The sequence below is a fragment of the Rhinolophus sinicus genome, chromosome 9 (genome assembly GCF_057876585.1).
Source record: "Rhinolophus sinicus isolate RSI-liver-muscle chromosome 9, RSI-T2T, whole genome shotgun sequence".
NCBI lineage: Eukaryota > Metazoa > Chordata > Mammalia > Chiroptera > Rhinolophidae > Rhinolophus > Rhinolophus sinicus.
In genome coordinates, this window is record NC_142509.1 from 39,906,139 (window position 1) to 39,925,712 (window position 19,574).

General features: G+C 49.9%; 1 protein-coding gene across 2 annotated transcripts in view; it reads left to right on the forward strand.

Annotated features, from left to right (window-relative positions):
• The first annotated feature begins 13,021 nt into the window (after nt 1-13,021).
• The window catches only part of SFSWAP (splicing factor SWAP), a 67,160-nt gene continuing 60,607 nt past the window's right edge, over nt 13,022-19,574 (forward strand). Inside the window, exons 1-3 of one of the 2 annotated variants that reach the window (XM_074321711.2) lie at nt 13,022-13,391; nt 15,826-15,948; nt 16,566-16,697. In XM_074321711.2, the coding sequence (XP_074177812.1) occupies nt 15,939-15,948; nt 16,566-16,697 (142 nt within the window). In that variant the 5' untranslated portion in view covers nt 13,022-13,391; nt 15,826-15,938. Of the gene's footprint in view, nt 13,392-15,825; nt 15,996-16,565; nt 16,698-19,574 lie in introns of both variants that reach the window. The other variant, XM_074321710.2, reaches the window with a different exon arrangement.

Consider the following 19,574-nt stretch of genomic DNA (forward strand, 5'->3'; position numbering starts at 1 on the left):
GGCTGTTTTCCCCAGCACTTCTCCCCTTCTTTCAGTGGTGGCTTTTCACTGGGGGCTGCTGGCCCCTCCCTACCGTCAGACCACTGTCCCTGGCGTAGGTGGGGCCCTTGCCTTTTCCTACATGAGAATCACGTGACCTGGGTCCACATAATAAATGCACAGTGCCACCAGCCACATCATGATTGGGGTTTGGGCATGTGACCTAATCTGGACCAATCAGAGTCCTCTCAGGGCTGGTGCAGGAGCTTTTGGGGAAGTCATGTGCTCCTTCTTGGGAACATGTGATAGACGTCCTGCAACACTGATGATGTCACAGCGGGAGGGGCTCTGGGGCTGTCAGGGGACACCGTGTGGGGCCTGAGGTTGATGCGCACAGAGGAGGGCAGAGCTAAGAGGGAGAGGGAGCAAAGTTCCTGGTGGTTCCCTCAGGGCCTGAATGAGGCCACACTAAGTACAGCTAACATGCGAGGTGTGGTCAGACAATACGGTGAATGTTTAAATAAAAATAAATTTACTACAGTAGAAGACACATTGCCATTCGTCCCCCTCAACATACCCCCCCTGGCTTCCAACTCACGTATCCCGTCATTCTCGCCACTTTCTGAAGCAGCTCTGGGCGTCCTCTTTCATGAGTGTCTTTCGTTGCGTCCTCGTGGCTGCCTCGACGTCCTGAATCATTTTGACTTTGGGGAAGAGCCATTAGTCTCACGGTGCCAGATCCGGTGAATGAGGTGCCTGCGGACACACTGCAACGCTTTAATTTGACAGGAAATTGCGGTACCAGAAGCGACGTGTGACATGGAGCGTCGTCATGATGGAGGATGAAGTAACGACACGAAAGAGGACGCCCAGAGCTGCTTCAGAAAGCGGCGAGAATGACGGGACACGTGAGTTGGAAGCCAGGGGGGGGTATGTTGAGGGGGACGAATGGCAATGTGTCTTTTACTGTAATAAATTTTCTTAACTTAAACATTCACCATGTTTGTTGATCACACCTCGTATGTAGACTCCTTTATTACGTGAGCCAACAAATTCCCTTTACATGCTGATTAGAGGCGGGGTTTCTGACACTTTCCGCAGAAACTGCACTGGCCCGCGCACTTTGCACTAACTGTGGATTAATAACCTAAGGATGGTGAGGATTTGTCACCTGGATGTACCCACCTCACCACCACCCCCCACGAGACAGCACAGGAGAATGGGGTTACCAAATGTCTATTATTAATACTTTGCAAACCCCTTTATTTGTTAAGAACTAAAAAATTCCCAGACTTTGACACTTTGCTACTTACCAAAAAATTGCTCGTGAGACCCCACAAAAACGGTAGTAACGTAATGATAGCAACAAAAACAGTAGTAATGCAACGGCGTGTTTTAGCGTATCAGACAGGAACAGCTGAACGGAAGCGATCTACTGATCGGCTGCCACTAGGAGCTGTGGCTTACCAAGCGTCCTGTCCCCTGTGGGACGGAAGTGGCTTATTCCAGGGCTGGGGCGAAAACACACAGCTGAGCAGGAGCATCTGGTGTTGCCAGAGATCAAGGAAGCGTGGCCACACACACACGGTGACAAGGCAGGACCGACGGAGCGCCCGTGGCCCAATGGGACAAGTCGAGCAAAAAGTAAACCAGATCGTGCTGGCTTATAAATCAGAGTGAATTTACGGTGACATCGAACAGCTAAATAAACGGTGCAGGGTATTCAAGCTCCCTCGCAGAAGGGTCCCACTTCTGTGCGCAGTCCCCCACGCCGCCCTCCACAGCTGGAGCAGGACGCCCACTCAGCACATGTGGGCTGTGCAGGGACTTCCTTCCGAAGAGGATGGCGTGGAAAGGGGGAGCTGGTATCTGTGCAGCGGAGAACCCGACAGACAGGCCTCGGCCAGGTGACCAAGGTCAACACCAACAGTGACGAGTCGTGTTGACAGCAGGTCCCTGGACAAGATGGGATGAGAAGGACGCTTCACCTTTGCAAACCCATCACCCCACTGTGACCGAGAGAAAAACTCAGGCACATCCCAGCAGAGGGACACCCTGCAAACACCTGACTGGGCTCCTCCCAAGGTCAAGGTCATCAAACAAGGAAGGTCTGAGAAACTGTCAGAGCCAAAATAACCCAAGGAGACACGAAGACTGCATGTAGAGTGGTCCCTAGCTGGGGTCCTTAGGGAAAGATGGGAAATCTCTAGTGAGCAGGCATGTACCACTGTAGGTGCATCATGGTGACACACGCAAGACGTCATAGGTGCAGAAGCTGGGTTTGGAGTATATGGGAGCCAATAGTATTTTCTTTGCAATAATTCTGTAAATCTGAAACTATTCTAATAACAAGCTTATGAAAATGCTGCGAATGTACACAGGGTGGGTTGTGGGATTGGAAATGCAGACTGTAACCCCGCGTTTCATTCCCAGTGTGAAGCTGGGTGCCACTGTGACCGGGGACCCCCAGGGTGGGCAGCACTGGCCAGTCTCGAGGTGGCCAAGATGCTCTCACCCATTCGCATCTATTTGCATGTTACGTTACATTTTGTTCACTTCCTCCCCCAAGAATCATGCAACAGTTAAAAAGCACAGAGTATAAAATGGGAGAAAATTTTTAAAATCCAAGTCATTTTAAGAAAATAAAAATAAAATCTAAGGGGGAAAAGAATGGCTCCGCCAGGCAACCCACTGTTCAAGCCTTCTGAAGGTCAGGTTCTCCCACAAGTTTTATACAGAATGCATCTAATTTTAAAGTTTTCAAGGCAGCCTGATTGGCTTAAAATGCAATACTTTTTGTACTTACTTATTCCCTGATGGGTGTATTTTTCTAGTTTGATTTTATAAGCACATATTGAGAGGTTGGAGAATAACCAGATTTTCTCTCTTCACTTCCACAGAACTGCCCACTCAGCCTAGCACAAAAAATGAAATAATTTTTTTAAAATCCTGTTATAGCTCAGATAATGGAACTTAAATGAATCGTTAATATGCAAAAGGATGGCAATTAAAAATTTTTGCTGTACAACAGGACCCTGGGAAATAAGGCTAGAAATATGAGTTTGCAATGTTGTAGAGAATTCTGAATTCTGGGGCCCTTTATGAAAAAAGAAAGAAAACAGAAACACAACAAAACTTGGCAGGCTATGGAGAGTGACAGAAGATTCTGGAGGCAGAGAAGGATTAGTAATTGTTATTATTTAAAAACAGATGCTCTCACCCATTGTCATATCATTTGTGTGTTAGGTTATGCTTTGTTCACTTCCTTCCCAAATTAAGACTCATACAATGGTTAGAAGCATAGAGTATAAAATGGGATCCAGTGGAAGGAAAAAGTGTTTCTTCTTTGTTACTTTGGCCACAAAGTCTCCTGGTGGCCTGACCCCGTTTCTGTGGGTTTTTCCAGAGGTAGTCTGGAGACGCACAAGTTTATACATCTATCTACCTACCTACCTACCTATCATCCATCTATCTACCTACCATCCTTCCACACACGGTAGCACGCTACGTACATTTTTTATTTTATACCACCTTCCTTTTCTGGGTGAACAAATCTCCCGTCCCTCATTGCACAGATGCCACAATTGATTTAAGCGGCTCTGATCAGCAGACATTTAGTTCAGTCTTTGGTTACCATGAATAAACCTGCGATGGGCACCCTTGTAGAGACGGCCTCATGCACACAAAGCATTATTTTTAATGCACTTTTGGAATGCTGTGAGAATAATGCCCAATTATTTAATGTCTCCCAATTTCTGCCATTATAAACAACACTGCTGTGACCGTAAATCTCAGCGCGCACCTTGGATTACTTCCCTGGGGTGAATTCCTGGAAGCAAGTGTTGCATAAACACATTTTAACCTGAAAACTGTCTTCTCTGGGCCCAGTCAGGGTTGCCCCACATGGTGGAAAGATTGTGCCTGCTCAGGGTGGGCAGGGAGGGCAGGGGGTCAGGGAGGGCGGAAGGGGTGGGGGGGAGGGGGGGAGGGGGGGAGGGGGGGGAAAGAGGAACCGGAAGGGTGGGGGTAGGGGGAGCAAGGGTGCAGGAGGGGCCGGAGGGGGGAACTAAAGGGGGTGCAGGGGGCAGGCAGGCAGGAAGGGCCCAGGGTCCACTGCCCAGGAATCTCGGTGTCCCCTGGAATAGGTGCCTTTTCTAATCTGCACAAAGGCAGACTATGTGCTAGCAGGACCCTGGTGGAGCTATCAGAGGAAGAATCTGAGGTCAGAGGAGGCCCCTGAGAGAGACCACACACCTCGGGCACCAGAGTGCCAGGGATTGGGTGTAGCTCCAGCAACTATTCTGCCTCATTCAGGTGACCCGGAGCATCGCCCAGGGTGGGGGCAGCGCAGTCTTCCTTCTGTCACCATCCCCTGGACCATCCACCAACAGCAGACTCCAAGTCCCTCACAGGTCACCAGGGAGTGACGCCCCCATCAATTACCCCTCGTGGACCATCCATGTCCCATGGCCCTGAGAGCCTCAGAATGGAGGGTGGGGGCCCAGACGGCCTGAGGGATGGTGCTGGGGACAGATGAGAAGGTCCCTGCACCTGACAAGGGGGTTGGATGGACCGGCCTGGGGCTCCCAATGAGCCAGCCCATGGCTGCCCCCCTAAGTCCAGAGCAGGCAGAGAAGGAGCGTCTCAGCTCAGAGGCAGGAAGTCACCGCCCGGCTGTGTCCCTGTGAAAACTTGGTCCAGGAGGCAGGACCAGGCTTGTGCAGAGATCTCTCCTCCTGGTTAGGCCAGGGCTGCCAGCGCCTCTGCCTTGGCAGGGTGAGGGGTGTCGTGGCTGAGTCCCCCGCCCCGAGGTTTTCACGATCATGCTTCATTGTGCAGTCCTGGCAAAGTGACAGCCTCTGCCCACAATAAATGACAATAGTCACCTCAGATCGATAGAGCAATCTGAGTGGAGAGAAAAGAGCTTGGAGTAATGGTCTGCGGTGACAATGCTCCAAGACAGCGGTCAGCCCAATTGAAACGGAAATGGCCCTGGAGGAGCTGGGCACCAGAGTCAGCCATTGTCACTTGGAGCCAGCAGTGGGGGCGTGGGGGCTTTCAGTGCTCTGCTCGGGGACTTAATGCACTGACCTTGTGCAATTTCAAATCCCTGCTTGGGTATGAAGTGTCTCTTTTGAGATTATGGGCTTTTAATGATCACCCTTGGCCTTGTTAGTTCAATGACTAAATCAGAGAGAAAGGGAGAGAGAGACAGAGTGGGGGGAGGGAGAGGAAAAGAGAGAGAGAGAGAGATGGGGGGAGGATGGGGGGAGGGGGCTGAGAGACAGAGATGAGGAGGGAGAGAGACAGGGAAGGAGGGGGTGAGAGAATAGCTCAAGCCTGGGGGCTCAGGGGGGACTGGCAGGACCCCCCCCCCCAGTCCTGAGAGGTGAGTCTGCACAGTGGGTGATGTGGCTTTGTCCTACTCCCTTCCTCTGCAAACAGACCTGGAACCAAAGCCAAAGAGATGCAAGAGGGCGGAGAAGGAAGGGCATGTGTTCCAATGACATGAGCACTGCTTCCAAGGGCATGTCTGGGATGGTATCAGGACCCAGACAGGCCAGAGCTGTGGGGGGGCTCAGGACCCAGTCAGCTGCCACCACCCTCCCCACGGGTGGCTTTGAGCTGTAACCGCTGTACGTGTGGAATACTGGAAATGTGTCTCTAACGTCGGTAAACAGGTGCTTCCCAGCCCCACGAGGACCTGCACCTGGCCCTCTCCTGGGCTCCCCCCAGGCCCTTCAGGACACCGTGACTAAGGGGTTAACACCTGGCAAGGCTGAGTGGGGGAAGGGACCAGGGAGGACAGGGAGAGACATGCTGAGTGCACAGGGACAGCAGCCCCTCTGTCAACACTGTCCCCCCACCTGCTGGAGTTGTGGCCCAAAGGTCCAGATATTCCAATTCTTTGAGAGAAATTTCCAAATATTTGAATATTGCTTCAGATTTTTTAAAAGGCCACAGGGAGACATTTCTACTCCAAAAGCCAGCCATGTCCATGCCCACAGTTCCAGGAACCTTTCTCAGAGGTTTCCCAGGCCCCCGGGGTCCATTACTTTTCATTTCTTTACAAGGAGGAAGCTGGTGACCTGGAGGCACCGGGGGACATTAACCAGAGACACTCTGGGGAGTTTTGTGCCAGGAAATCCCAGCTCCCTCAGATGATCTGCCGGCTCCCAGAGACACGTTTTTCGAGAACTTGATAGAATAAATGTGATCATGGTGACTTTCAGTCTCCAGGAAGAAAAAGCGTTTCCCTGTGCGCAAGGAAACACCACTCACTGGCTTCATTTACATTCTAGTCTCGCTATGCTAACCGCTCTATGCTAATCACTCTATGCTAAACATTATATGCTAATCACGCTATGCTAATCACTCTATGCTAAACATTATGTGCTAATCACTCTATGCTAATCACTATATGCTATTATATGCTAACCAGTCTGCTAGCCACTATGTGCTAACCACTCTATGCTAACTACTATATGCTAATCACTATATGCTAACCGCTATATGCTAAACACTCTATGCTAGTTACTCTATGCTAAGTACTATATGCTAATCACTATATGCTAGTCACTACCATATTTCCCTGAAAATAAGACCAGGTCCTATATTAATTTTTGCTCCAAAAGACGCATTAGGGCTTATTTTATATTACGAGTATCCTGAAAAATCATGCTACGGCTTATTTTCCAGTTAGGTCTTATTTTGGAGGAAGCACGGCCTATGCTAGTCACGATACGCTAACCACTGTATGCAGCCCACTTCATGCTACCCAGTGCATGCTAACAACTATATGCTAACCAGGCCTTCCAACAGGGATGGCCCTGCCAGGACTGCACCCTGCACCTCTGCTCACGTTCCAGTTACTGGAAGTCTCCAGGGCCAGATGTTAGACACAGCCCCTCTCCCTACTCTTTCCCACTGGAGGTCAGCCTGGCTGAGGGCTGCTGGCGCATGCCTGGCTCCCCATCTCTTAAACAGGAGGACGTCCCTGACCCCGGCCCTGGGCAGTGGGAAGCAGGAGGCAGGGTTCAGCTGTCTGTGGACCTGGAGGAACTGGGGAGGTTGTCCCCACACGTGGCTGTCCCATTAGCTTCTGTGGATGGATGCACCTGTTGGGTCACTTCCAGCACTGTCCTCTGTGTTCTCCTGATGTGTAACTGCACGGCTCTCAGAGGAGCCCCGGCGGTGGGGGCGCCTTCCTCCCCCCCCCCCATGCCCAGGGACAATGTAAAGAAAGTGCTCAGAGTTCCCCTGGGTCTGAGAAGTGCACAGGGTCCCCAGGGGGCCCCTGTCAGAGCTCCTGCCTGGAAACATAATTCTGCTGACTCACATTGTTTGAAAGCATTTAGTACAGAGATGGCAAAGTGGGCCAGAGGGAAAGTGGGGTGTTTGCCCTGCTTATTCTGACTTTTAAAAAGTGAGGAAGGTTCACATAAAAATCCAGACTTCCAGCTTCTCAGAGCCCCTGAGCTGGGGTCCCTGCCAGGTGCAGGAGTGTCCCCTTCTAGAGGAGGGAGCCCCCACTCCCCATCCCTTCATCTCGGTGGCATCTGTCCTCTTAGTATGACATGCCTGGCCCTTGTAGCCAACTGAGTTCAATACTCCTGCTTTAGAGGAAAACACTATTTGGGGGCTCAAAGAATCAGGTTGTGTTTAAGAGGATGTCAGCATTGGAGGCTTAGAAAGGGACATTTAATGCAGGAGAGGTCAACGAGTTGATAACTCAGTTGCAAAGATCATCTTCCCTTGTCAGGACTCTTCATCACAGCTGCAGAGTCCCTGTGGCCACACACGGCCACGTTCAGTGAAGACAGATGACAGGACAGCCTGTGATGTGTCGGCGACGGACTGTACAGATGGAACCACTTTCCTTTTCTCGGCTCCCCCAGCACCTTGGGCTCAGGCAACATCAATCCCAGGAGTGTTTCAATGGCCCCACCCAAAGGAAACAGGTCATGAGTGGCATCAGAAGATGACGCCAGTGTTATGCGAGATGGTGACAGGGGACAGTTTGGCAGCGAGTAAAATGTATAGTCTCCTATTTTTAAATGGTGAATTTGTGCAGCTGGTAAGTGACGGTGACCACAGCCTCAGGTGTGACATGGCTGAGTTCCACAACAAGGCCCAAAGGTCCATCTGTCTACAGCACGGCGATCAGAAATAGGGATGGCTCGTGACTCAACACTTGGACCAGGTGGGAGAGAAATGTCAACTAGATTTCAGAGAAATTTAGGAGAAAGGCTAGATAAAGAAAAACAGTGCATACGGAATATGCCAGAAAAAGGGGGGAAACAAGATTGTGCTGCTTACTTTATTTTTGTGGTTGTTTCCGAACTTAAAAAAATAGTACTGCTGGAGGCACCATATATCAGGTCCTGCTTTCTTACCCATTCAGTCTTTTGATTGGAGCATTTAATCCATTTATATGTAATTGTTGATAGACATGTAGTAATTGCCGTTTTATTATTCATATTTTTTATCTTTTTTCCTTCTTCTTAAAGAGTCCCTCTACAATTCCTTGTAATGCTGGTTTGATGGTGATGAACTCCTTTAGCTTTTTCTTCTCTGGGAAGCTCTTTATCTGTCCTTTGATTCTAAATGACAGCCTTGCTGGGTAATCTTGGCTGTAGGTCCTTGTTTTTCATCACTTGGAATATTTCCTGCCAATCTCTTCTAGCCTGCAGTTTCTGTTGAGAAATCAGCAGACAATCTTATGGGAGCTCCCTTGCAAATAACCAACTGCTTTTTTCTTGCTGCTTTTAGGATTCTGTCTTTAACCTTTGCCATTTTAACTATGATGTGTCTTGGTGTGGGCGACTTTGGGTTAATTTTGTTTGGGACTCTATGTGCTTCCTGGGCTTTCATGTCTATTTCCTTCACCAGGTTAGGGAAGTTTTCCATCATTATTTCTTCAAATAGGTTTTCAATTCCTTGCTCTCTCTCTTCTCCTTCTGGTACCTCTATGATGTGAATGTTGGTATGCTTGATGTTGTCCCAGAGGTCCGTTAAATTCTCATTTTTGGGGATTCTTTTTTCTTTTTGCTGATCTGGTTGGGTGTTTTCTGCTACCTTATTTTCCAAATCATTGATTTGATCCTAGGCTTCATTTAATGTACTGTTGATTCCCTCTAATGTATTCTTCATTTCTGTCTGGTTCTTTTTATGTTTTCTATCTCCATTTTTATGTTTCTGATCTCTTTGTTGAAGTTCTCCCTGAGATCATTGTGCATCCTTATAACCAGTGTTTGGACCTCTCCATCTGATAGATTGCTAGTCCCCATTTTGTTTGCTTCTTTTTCTGAAGCTTTGTTCTGTTCTTTTATTTGGGATGTATTTCTTTGTCTCCCCATTTTGGCTGCCTGCCTGTGTTTGTTTCTGTGTATCAGGTAGAGCTGCTATATCACCCAGTCTTAGTAGAGTGGCCTTATATAGTAGGTGTCCTGTGGGGCCCAGTGGTGCATTCTCCCTGGTCACCTGAGCCAGGTGTTCCAAGTGTGTCCCTTGTGTGGGTTGTGTGTGTCCCCTCCTGTTGTAATTGAGCCTTGGTTGCTGTTTGCATGTCAAAGGGAGGGAATGACCCTCAGGCTGATTGGTTGAGAGGACTGGCTGTGACTGCAGTGGAGGAGCTGCTGTGCAGGGGCTGACCCTACAGAGCTGGGTTCACTTTAGCAGGGCTCTGGTGCCTGCCCTTTGGGTGTGATGTTTGTGGATGTGGTTGGTTGGCGCTCTGGTGTCGTCTGAAGCTGGCTACCAGGTGTGTTGGTTCTGGAGCCTCTTGGGAGGGTCTCTGGGGCAAGACAAAGTCAACCGCTGCCTGTGCCCTGCCCAGGACCACTTGGAATGAACTACAAAGTGATCTGCAGATAGCTGCCACTTGGCTGGGCTTGCAGGTGCCTGGGAGAGGCTATGCTGCAAACTAAGGCCAAATGCTGCTAGTGCCAGGCCTGAGGCTGCTTGGGAAGAGGTACGGGGCATGCCAAGGCCAGATGCTGTTTATCTGGGGTTGAAAGATTTCAGGAAAGTCTGCAGCATGAAAACAGGCCATTCGTAGGGAAAAGCCACTGGAAACAGCTTGGATGGGCCCACAAGTTGAATGAAGTTGGGGTCTCAGGAAATCACCAAGGCGGGGTGAAGTGTTAGCCAGGTTGATGGAGACTCAGATATGACGCCCATCTGCATGCAAGGAGGGGGAGGGCTGAACAAAGAAACGATGGCATCTACCAGCTCCTCTGCCCTGGAAAAAGCTGCCCCTCTAGCCCTCACCCTGCCGCTAGGCAACTCAGTTCCTCCGTGTCCCTGGCACCTTTTGACCAGCTGCCCTAGCGCTGGAACTCAGAGTGAGTGAGTTTGTCAGCGAGTAAGTCCATGCATGGGCCCCTTAAGAGGAGCGCCTGGGACTCCAGCTGCCCTGTTCCACTCTCCACTGGCTTTCACAGCCAGAAGTTATGGGGACTTCTCTCTCCGATACTGGAACCCTGGGTTGGGGAGCCTGGTGTAGGGCTGGGACCTTGCTCCTCAGGGGGGACCTAACAATGGCTTAAACCGGAGTGGGGGGGGTAGAAGAAGGGGAGAAGAAATGGTCGAACCAATTCACACCCCACCAACAGCTTGAGAGAGCACACTGCCCATATCCTAACCCACTCTTTCTGCTGGACTTCCGTTTGTGCCCCATTTTTCTGGTGTCAAAATGGTATCCCATTGCAGTTTTAATTTTCATTTCCCTGGTAACTAATAAGATTAAGCTCCTTTTCATATGCTTATCGTCACATTTCTTTTTTTATAAAAAGGAAATGTTTACACATTCTTTTAATCTTTTCCCTGAGTTCCTTACATATTCTGGACAGTGGACTCTTGTCAATTGTGTGTATCTTCCCCCATGCTGTAGCTTTCTTTTTCACTCTTGGCTATGGAGTATACTGGGGAACAGGGAAAAAAAAAAAAAAAAGCAAACCAAACTGTTAGTAAACTAAGTCCAATAATGTATTAGGTTGGTGCAAAAGTAATTGCGGTTTTTGCAATTATTTTTAACCTTTCAAATCGCAATTACTTTTGCACCAACCTAATATATGAAAAACGAACTATCATGGTTAAGTTGGGGTTATCTGAAAAATTCAAGGTTATTTTAACATTGGAAAAATAATGTAATTCACCTAATAGATTAAAAGAGAAAAGTCAATCATCTCAGTTAATGCAAAAGGACATTTGGTAACATTCAACTTCCTTTCATAACTTAAAAAAAGTCGCAAACGAGGACGACACGGGAATGTCCTTTTTGATCAAGAATGCTCCCTAAGAAACTGCCTCATGCCACACTCCGTGGTGGGAAACCTTCCACGAGGCCAGGAACAGGCAAGGGTCCCACAACCACTGTGCGTCTTCTCCACTGGACCAGAGGTGTGAACAGTGCAGTAAGAGGGGAAAGCGAGCAAGGGAAGAGTGACCGGAAAGAGAGATGGTGTAAGGATTAGGAAGCAAGAAGTAAGCTGGGCATTATTTACAGGCCACTGAGCGTATATGCTTAAAATCCACACCAATCTACAGATAAACAACTATAAATAACAAAGCTGAGCAACACAGGCGAATACAAAAATCAGGTTTTAGAAACTGCATTCCTAGCAACAAAAATTTGCAAGTGGCTTTTAAAACAGGATTAATAAGGGCACCAAGAAAATTAAAATTAAAAAAACCCAACTAAGTCTCTAGGAATAAACCTAACAACACGTGTGAGATCTTTATGGAGAAAATTAGAAAACTTTGAGGCTCTCAAACAGATGTACGCCTAGTAGACTGGAAGAGCAAATGTTAAGATGTCAACTGTCCCCAAGCAGTCCCCGTCGAAAGACGTGAAAGCTTTTGGGAAGAACTTGACTCCAAAATTCACCTGGAAATGCAAAGAGGCACCTGGGGTATTTTCTCTTCCTTTCATGTTGTCCTGCTCTTACCAGCCTCGAAACTGACTGCACGAGCCCGGGAGGCCTGCACCACGTGCTTCCCGCCACCCTCCCTCACGCTCCCATTCTGCCGGCCACACGGCGGTGCACTCACTGCTCCTTGAAGCTACTCTCCCTCATCTCCCCTGGGGCCTCCGCCTGGAGCCTCGCCGGCCTGTGGCCTGGCCTCTCCCACCCGCTGCCCAGCTGCTCTGGCACCGTGTGACTGTCGGTCAGTCGCCCATCCACTGTCCTCAGACCCAGCTTACGCCTTCCTCTACCCTCCCATGGCTTTGGTGTAAAACCACGCTCAGGGCAGAGTACTGCCCACCCCCGCTTATCCAGCGGCTTTCTGAAGGAGACAGCATGTACGGTCCTGCGGCCATTGCACAGGCGGGGAAACCGAGGCTCAGACAGCGCACAGGCCCAGCCCCGAGCTCCGCCGGCACTGCAATCAGTTAGGGGTGTGTGTGACCCAGGGCTTCCAAGTCCCAAACCAGGTGGAAGAAGCCACCTGCACGGCGCGTGAAGGCTGTTCTTCCAGAACCGAGGTGAAAGGGGCGCTGGGCCGTAATCACGTGCTCCCCGAACCCGACGGCCAGGTCAAGCCGAGCCCAGCCGCCCAACAGACCGCACACGCCTGGAGGGACCAACACGGGAGTATCAGGTAACCGACAGGGACAACGACACGGCACGTCGCCCCCGGTGGCAGCGGCCCACGGGCGCCCCAGCCCCAGCGCCCCCCAGGGCCCGCGCTGCCCGGCCCTCCGGCCCCGCAGCCGCGACCCGCCAGCGCCTAACCCTGCCCAGCCGCGCCCGCAGCCCACGCAACGCCCTCCCTCCTTCCGCCCGGCGCCTGCCCAGCCCGGTGCCGGCGGCGGCGTGCGATTCGGCGGCGCGCTTTCGCCACCGCTCCGCCAGCCGCCCGAGAAAACCGACACGAAAAACGCGCCGTCCCCCGAACGCGAAAGCTCCTGTCGTGGCGGCGTCTCCGAACGCCAAAGGCTGGAGCCCAGATACTTGCCAGCGGCGCAAATGGCTCCGAGGGGTAGCGAATCTGCGGGAGCTCGCCGCCGGAAGTGGGGCTGCCCTCGCCGGAAGTCGCGTTTCCTCCATTTTGTTGCCCGCTATGGCGGCGGTGTCGAGGTTGGGGGCAGGATGCGGCGCTTTTGACTGAGGGGGTAGGCCAGGCGGAAGCATCGAGGACATCCGCGCGGCGCACGACAGGACCAGCCTGGACGCCGGGGACGCTGTCATGTACGGCGCGAGCGGAGGCCGCGCCAAAACCGAGAGGAAAAGTGGCGCGAAGGAAGAGGCCGGGCCCGGCGGAGCCGGCGGTGGGGGGACCCGAGTGGAACTGCTGGTGTTCGGCTATGCCTGCAAGCTGTTCCGGGACGACGAGCGGGCCCTGGCCTTGGAGCAGGGACAGCACCTCATCCCCTGGATGGGGGACCACAAGATCCTCATCGACAGGTCGGTTCCTCCCCCCCGCCGGTCCACCCCTTCCCGCGCCCGCTTGATTTCATCTGATGTTGACTTGATGGCCAGGACTGGACAGGGCTTTCCGGAGCCAGCGGGGACCCGGGGGACCCCACTGCCCTGTCCCCACATCCCCTGCTTCTGGGAGGAGGGGGCGGTGAAACCTGCCCTAAGGCACTGGCTGGAGCCGCGCGCCGCGTCTGTCGCCGGAGGGACCGTCTGTCCCGCGGCTCCTCGCGGTCCCTCGGCCCGTCGCCGGGTTCCCGTTGGCCGCGGCGCGCGGCGGAAGCTGCGGGTTCGCGGGGCCCGCGGGGCCGCCGCTCGGGGTGTGGGAGGCGGCGCGACGCCGCGTCGCGGCCGCGGTTCCAGCCCCGGGACCCGGCGAGTGAGCCTGGACCCGCCCGTGCCCCGGCGCCCGGCTCCGCGGAGCGCGCGTGTTTGGCCGGCGGGACCTTTGCGTCCCTCCTCCCCGCCTCCCCTCGGTGCGATCTGACTGAGTGACGGATTCGGGCGGAGAGTCGTTGCCGGGGGACCGGAGGCCAGAGGGCTTGTGCGACAGACGGGCTCGCCGCCAGGCAGTGGTCTTAAGGCGGGTTTCGCCGCCTGGAGGGTGGACGGGGGGCAGATGTGCTTCTTTTCAAATCAGACCTGCTTTAGGAATCACCCCGGAGGGCGTGCGCCGCTTGGGCGGAGGGACCCTGGGATGGGGATTTCTAAAGGCGTTTGATTTGAAAAGGATGAGGTGACATGATGTAGGTTGTTTGCTCCCCACCCCGCTCATGTTGTCAGGCCCCCTCTTCTCCCCTCCTGGGGTTTTTGTGTTTGTTGGTTTGGTTTCCTGCCGGTTTGGCAACTCCACCTCTGTCTGGGGCCCGGACTGAAAAGCTAACCGGGACCAACCATTAAACTGGAATAGTCTCTCCGAGTGAAGGAAGCCCATCGTGTGAGACCATTAAAACTGGATTCTACAAAGCCTTGGAACATGACTAGGGATGACCTCTGAGCTGGCCAGAATGGACACGTTAATGACCACGTGGCCTTTCCCATCCCTGACGTTTCCGTTTGGAGTTAGCTCTAGCCGTCAAGGACTCGGGAAGGGAGGGTTGCCAGGTCAGGCCTGGGCCTGATGGCCACGCTCTGCTCCAGCATGCCGTGCCTTTACACCGGGTTTCTATCCACTCGCCGTTGCCTGCGTTGTCAGGCAGCTTGCTTTTCCAAAGTGTTACTTGTGATATTTATTATTAAAGTTTGGTAAGCGATGAAGTCTGAGATTTTTATGCAGTTTCCCATGTCACTCTGTACCTGCTTTGAGTTAGGTCTTCCAAAACTAGTGGGGAGCAAACGCTGCACATGTACATGTGTAATATTTTAAATATGGAGGTTTGTAAATTAAGGAGGTTTGCATCAAAGTAAAAATAATTTTGCAATCTAATAAAATGCAATGACTTCGCTACCCTGGAATTTTTGGCCTTTTTTCTTGTAAATGTCTTTTTTTTCCTGTCCTCATTACAAAAGTCCGCATTAAACAATTAGGCAGACTTTTGTCTCTCTGCATTCGTTTTTGCAATCCTGAATGTGAGTGTTCTAAGTACAATCCACTGACTCGTTTATTATGTGACAGTTGCACATCGACAGCATTTTCAATGAGTCGTTGATGTTAAAAGCACAATAAGTGCTCTCCTCCTTCTTAACTTAGCTAAAGTACCTACTGGTCCGTGCAGGGCCCTTGGAGGTGTCTTCATGTGTGTTCTGTCCTGGGGCTACAGCTTAGAAGAAACACTGCACCTTCTCAGAGTTTTGCTGTTTCCCGTAAACCTCCTTAAACTGCATGTATATGACACTGTTCCTCTGTGTGTGTCTCTCTGTCACATAACCCAGCACTTATTTCCTCAGCCAAGTGGCTAGGGGCGAGCCTAGCCAAGATTTTACCTCCAATGGACGCAAGTTGCTTTGGTGAAGATCTCTCCTGAGAGTTCGGGACTAGCAGAAAGAAGCGAGGAAATTTCGACCGTTTGGTTCTTACGGATAGGTATTTATGTATTCGGTTTGTGTGAATGTAAGCTATGATATTTGACTTTTCAGAAAGAATTTTTTTTTTTGCAAATGGCACTGAATAGTTGACCAAACCATAAACGGTAAGAACTGCCAGTGAGGTGGATACTACCATTTATGCTATTAAAGGATTGTTTGCCTTTAATGATAAGTTTGATCATATTGTAGACAAGAATTTAGACTTTGTTAAAATAATTGGAGTTTAAAAGTAGGTGAGCTGTGGCTAGCCAAATATTAAATATAAGTCTGAAGAGTTTTTGTGTTTGTTTTACTCTTTTTATTTCTTTGTTTCAATCGGTAAGTATGCACGTCAAACGTCACACACCCCAACCTGGACGTTAACTCCCTTCCATTGACCAGCGCGTTCACATTGCAGATACGATGGGCGCGGTCATCTGCATGACCTGTCTGAGTACGATGCTGAGTACTCCACCTGGAACCGAGATTACCAGCTCTCTGAGGAGGAGGCGCGAATAGAGACCCTGTGTGATGAAGAGAGGTATTTAGCCTTGCATACGGACTTGCTTGAGGACGAGGCAAGGCAAGGTACTGCTCAAGAAAAACTTACTTCAGCAACAAACGCTTTAAAATTTTTTAAGTATTTAAAAATTTACTCCCATTCATTTTTTTATACTCACTCTTTCTGATATTATCTTGACAGTACCCAGTGGATTGGAAAAACAGGAGTCTTTGCGTTCTGAGAGGACCTCAGGATAGTTTATATAGAGCTGCAAAGAGTTTTCCCAGCTTTTGAGGGCAGACTGGGATTTGAAAAAACAAAAAGCAAACTCTTTAACTGTTCTTCTTTAACAGTATCGTATAAACTAAAATCGATGTTCTTGTCTTTGCCATAACAATCTTTAATGCAGTTCTTAATCCCCAAATTTCTCAGCAGGAAGAAATTTTCCACAAAAGATGTGTATTCTGCCGTCTGTGGTAAACATTACAGGCAGAAGTACATATGAGTAGATGTGAAGTGTGAATTTTTAAAAACCTCAAAAAGAGGTCGAAAAAAGTGTGTTATATGCTTTACTGATAGCTACAACTTTAGAACTGTGTCACACTTTTCCCAGTAAATTTCCATTTTTGCTAATAGAATTCTCATTTTTATTCAAGAGGAAGAATACAAGCGGCTGAGCGAGGCCCTGGCCGAGGATGGGAGCTATAACGCAGTGGGCTTCACGTACGGCAGTGACTATTATGACCCGTCCGAGCCAACGGAGGAGGAGGAACCCTCCAGACAGAGAGGTGAGCAGGTGCTGAGCTGCGTGCGTGATGGCAGAGTGTTCCTTCCACAGCCAGTAACATCACTGTGACCCTGGCGCTGGCAGGGCTCCTTAGGGGAAACTAGAAAATGACCTGCTCATCGTCATGGAAGGTAAAGTCAGACTCTCGCCATCGGCATTGGCTCTAGTCTTCATTCCACTTCGGTTGAGCTAACAGGAAATTGCCTGGATTCTAGAAACTCACTCTGGAGTCTTCATTTCTGAATTGACAATATGTGTGTCGATATTCTCTGCGATTCGTTCTTGGGGCACCGAGCGAGGAGGCAGTGACTCCCCTCATGCTAACCCGTTTCTGCAGTCATGTCGGATGCCCAGGGGAAGGACACCTGTGGGGTCAGTTACTGCTAAAGAGAAAATAGCACGAGACCTTCCAGTTGGGCTTGGGAGGGCCTAGACGTACACTTACCACAGTGTTTGGAAATAATATTCACATAAGATTAAAGATCCCAAATTTATGCTTTTCTGGATCCACTTTGGGAACTTTTAATTAAAAAACAACAGTGCTCCTGAAAAATCTGGGCTCGAGGAGAGGAACAGATAGCCTTCCTTGCTTTGGTAAGCCCCGCGAGCGCCATTATACAGACTGTTTCGTATCAGTCACTAAAGAGCAGTGACCTGGAGCGTGAAGGACGGGTCATTATGTTCTGGATATTCTGGCAAAGAGAAGGGAAGTTTAGAAACCCATTCAAGTATTTAGAGTAATCGATTGGGATCACATCATACAGGACCTCCATTTTAGCGCCGAGTCTGTTTGGAACTTCATGGGTTTCCCCTTAGCACCAAACCTAACAAGTGAAGTCACAGCAGCAGTCTAAGCTGAGACAGAGTGCTGTCTGCCGGTGGTGCAGCGGGCCTAGGCTTTTCCCGCCCCTCAGTGAGGGGCGTGGTCGCAGAGAGCAGCTGTGGGGACAGACTGGCAGATGTGGGCCCCTCCTCGTCGTCCTCCCCTGTGGGCAGAAGCACCACTGCCACGCAGCCCTGTTCTGGGAGCTTCTAAAGAGGTTTTCAAACGTGTTTTTAACAGTGTTGGGTTAAAACCTCCTAAGGGAAGGAATTTTACACCTTTTGCATTGACTTGGGAACTAACTGGACCTCAGAAGTTACGGCACACTGAAATGTGTGAGTTTAAAAAGTGAACGCCCGTTTCTTAGTCCAGATAAGTTACGCACTTTAGGGTTCTGGGTACTTTAGATTTTGTCTCGTCTCTGACCCCTCCACATTATACCTGCTTTCAACACGTAGTGTTTTGGATCAGGGGGAAGGAATGCACGTTATCACCATTTCACAAGTGAAGAACTGCCATGTATAAAGCCCAATGTCTGCGTACTATTAGTTCCTTGACATTCTAGGTTAGGGGTCAGCGACCCTGGTCCAAAGCCTAGCCGGCGTGTTCCTGCCGTTTTATTGGGACACAGCCACGCCCGGCTGCTCACTGTCTGCTCACACTTTCTGCGGCTCGTGCGTGCCCACGGCAGAGCCAGTGCTGGAGACGGAGGCGGTGTGGCCTGGGGGGCGGGAATTCTTACCATTGGCGTTACAGAGAGGTGCCAGCCCTGCTCTAGGGGTGGGAGTGTTGTCTCATATGATTAGTTAGTTGTCGGGCTGGGTGCTGGTAAACTTGGTGATGATGATTGAATTATAAGAACAAAAGTATGACTTAGTTTCTCTGCCACCTCATACTGTATTTTCTGTTTAACAACATTCCCTTAAGTGCTTCATACATTTTTCTTCTATAATCACATTCTTAGAACTTGACTCTACATGCTGATGTTTTTTAGTTTTGTTGGATAAAAATACTGAATATGTAAATGATTGAGGGAAAGAATGAACGAAATAGAAGAAAAGTGTATTTTCTTGCTCTGCTGATTCATATTTTAATGGAAGTTGGGCCTATGTAAAACTTACAGCTTGACTTTTTTTGTTTAACTTAACACTAATATAAATAAAACACCACACACACATAGATACATGCATGTATACCTACACACACGTTTGGTAGAAATCATTTGGGACCTAATGCTACTAACAACCGATTTTAATGTCGTATTATTTTTAAATAAAAAATATATATATACTTTTTTGTTTCCTTGTGCCATCAACATGTCTAAATATTCCTTGATTTTCAAAATTGCTATATTTTCCTTCCTGGTGTTTTTGAGTATTTTAAAACCTCGTGGTAGTAACCAGAAGTGTTATGATGGCGCCTTTATTTCTGTGTGAGTTAACTTTTCTCCCCTTCTGTCGCACACTGTGTTTAGCCTGGTTCCTGTTGTTTAGACTTTCATAGTTTTCGTCGTTAGTGAGGACGCGTATTTGGATTGATTTGCCCCCGAGTTAGGGTTGCGTGGTGGGCGTTTACTCTGTTGCTGCTGCCGTTTTTCTGCAGATATGGAAGCGTGTAAGCTCAGGTATAATGGGTCCGCACCCACCTGTGCCAAACGGCCGATGGGATCTGAGCACCTGTATTCTGTGCATCACTTAACACTAAGGCAGTGTTGAAGCAAAGGTTCCATCCGTGGTTCGTCCGCCCAGCCCCACCGTGCGGTTCTTGCCGGAGCTGGACACGGGGGCTGATGGCGAGTTTCAGGTAGTAAATCTCCATTCTTAGGAGAGAACAAGGTGCTGGAGCAGAAGGCAGTTGTAAGGACTCTCACTTACGAGATGTGATGATAAACTGCGGTGCACGTTTAAATAAATCAAGTTATTGCAGTAAGAAACACAGTGCCATTAGTACCCCTCAAAATACTCCCCCGCGCTTTGAACACACTTATCCCATCACTCTTGCCACTTTCTGAAGCAGCTCTGGAAGTCCTCTTTCGTAAGTGTCTTTAGTTGTGCT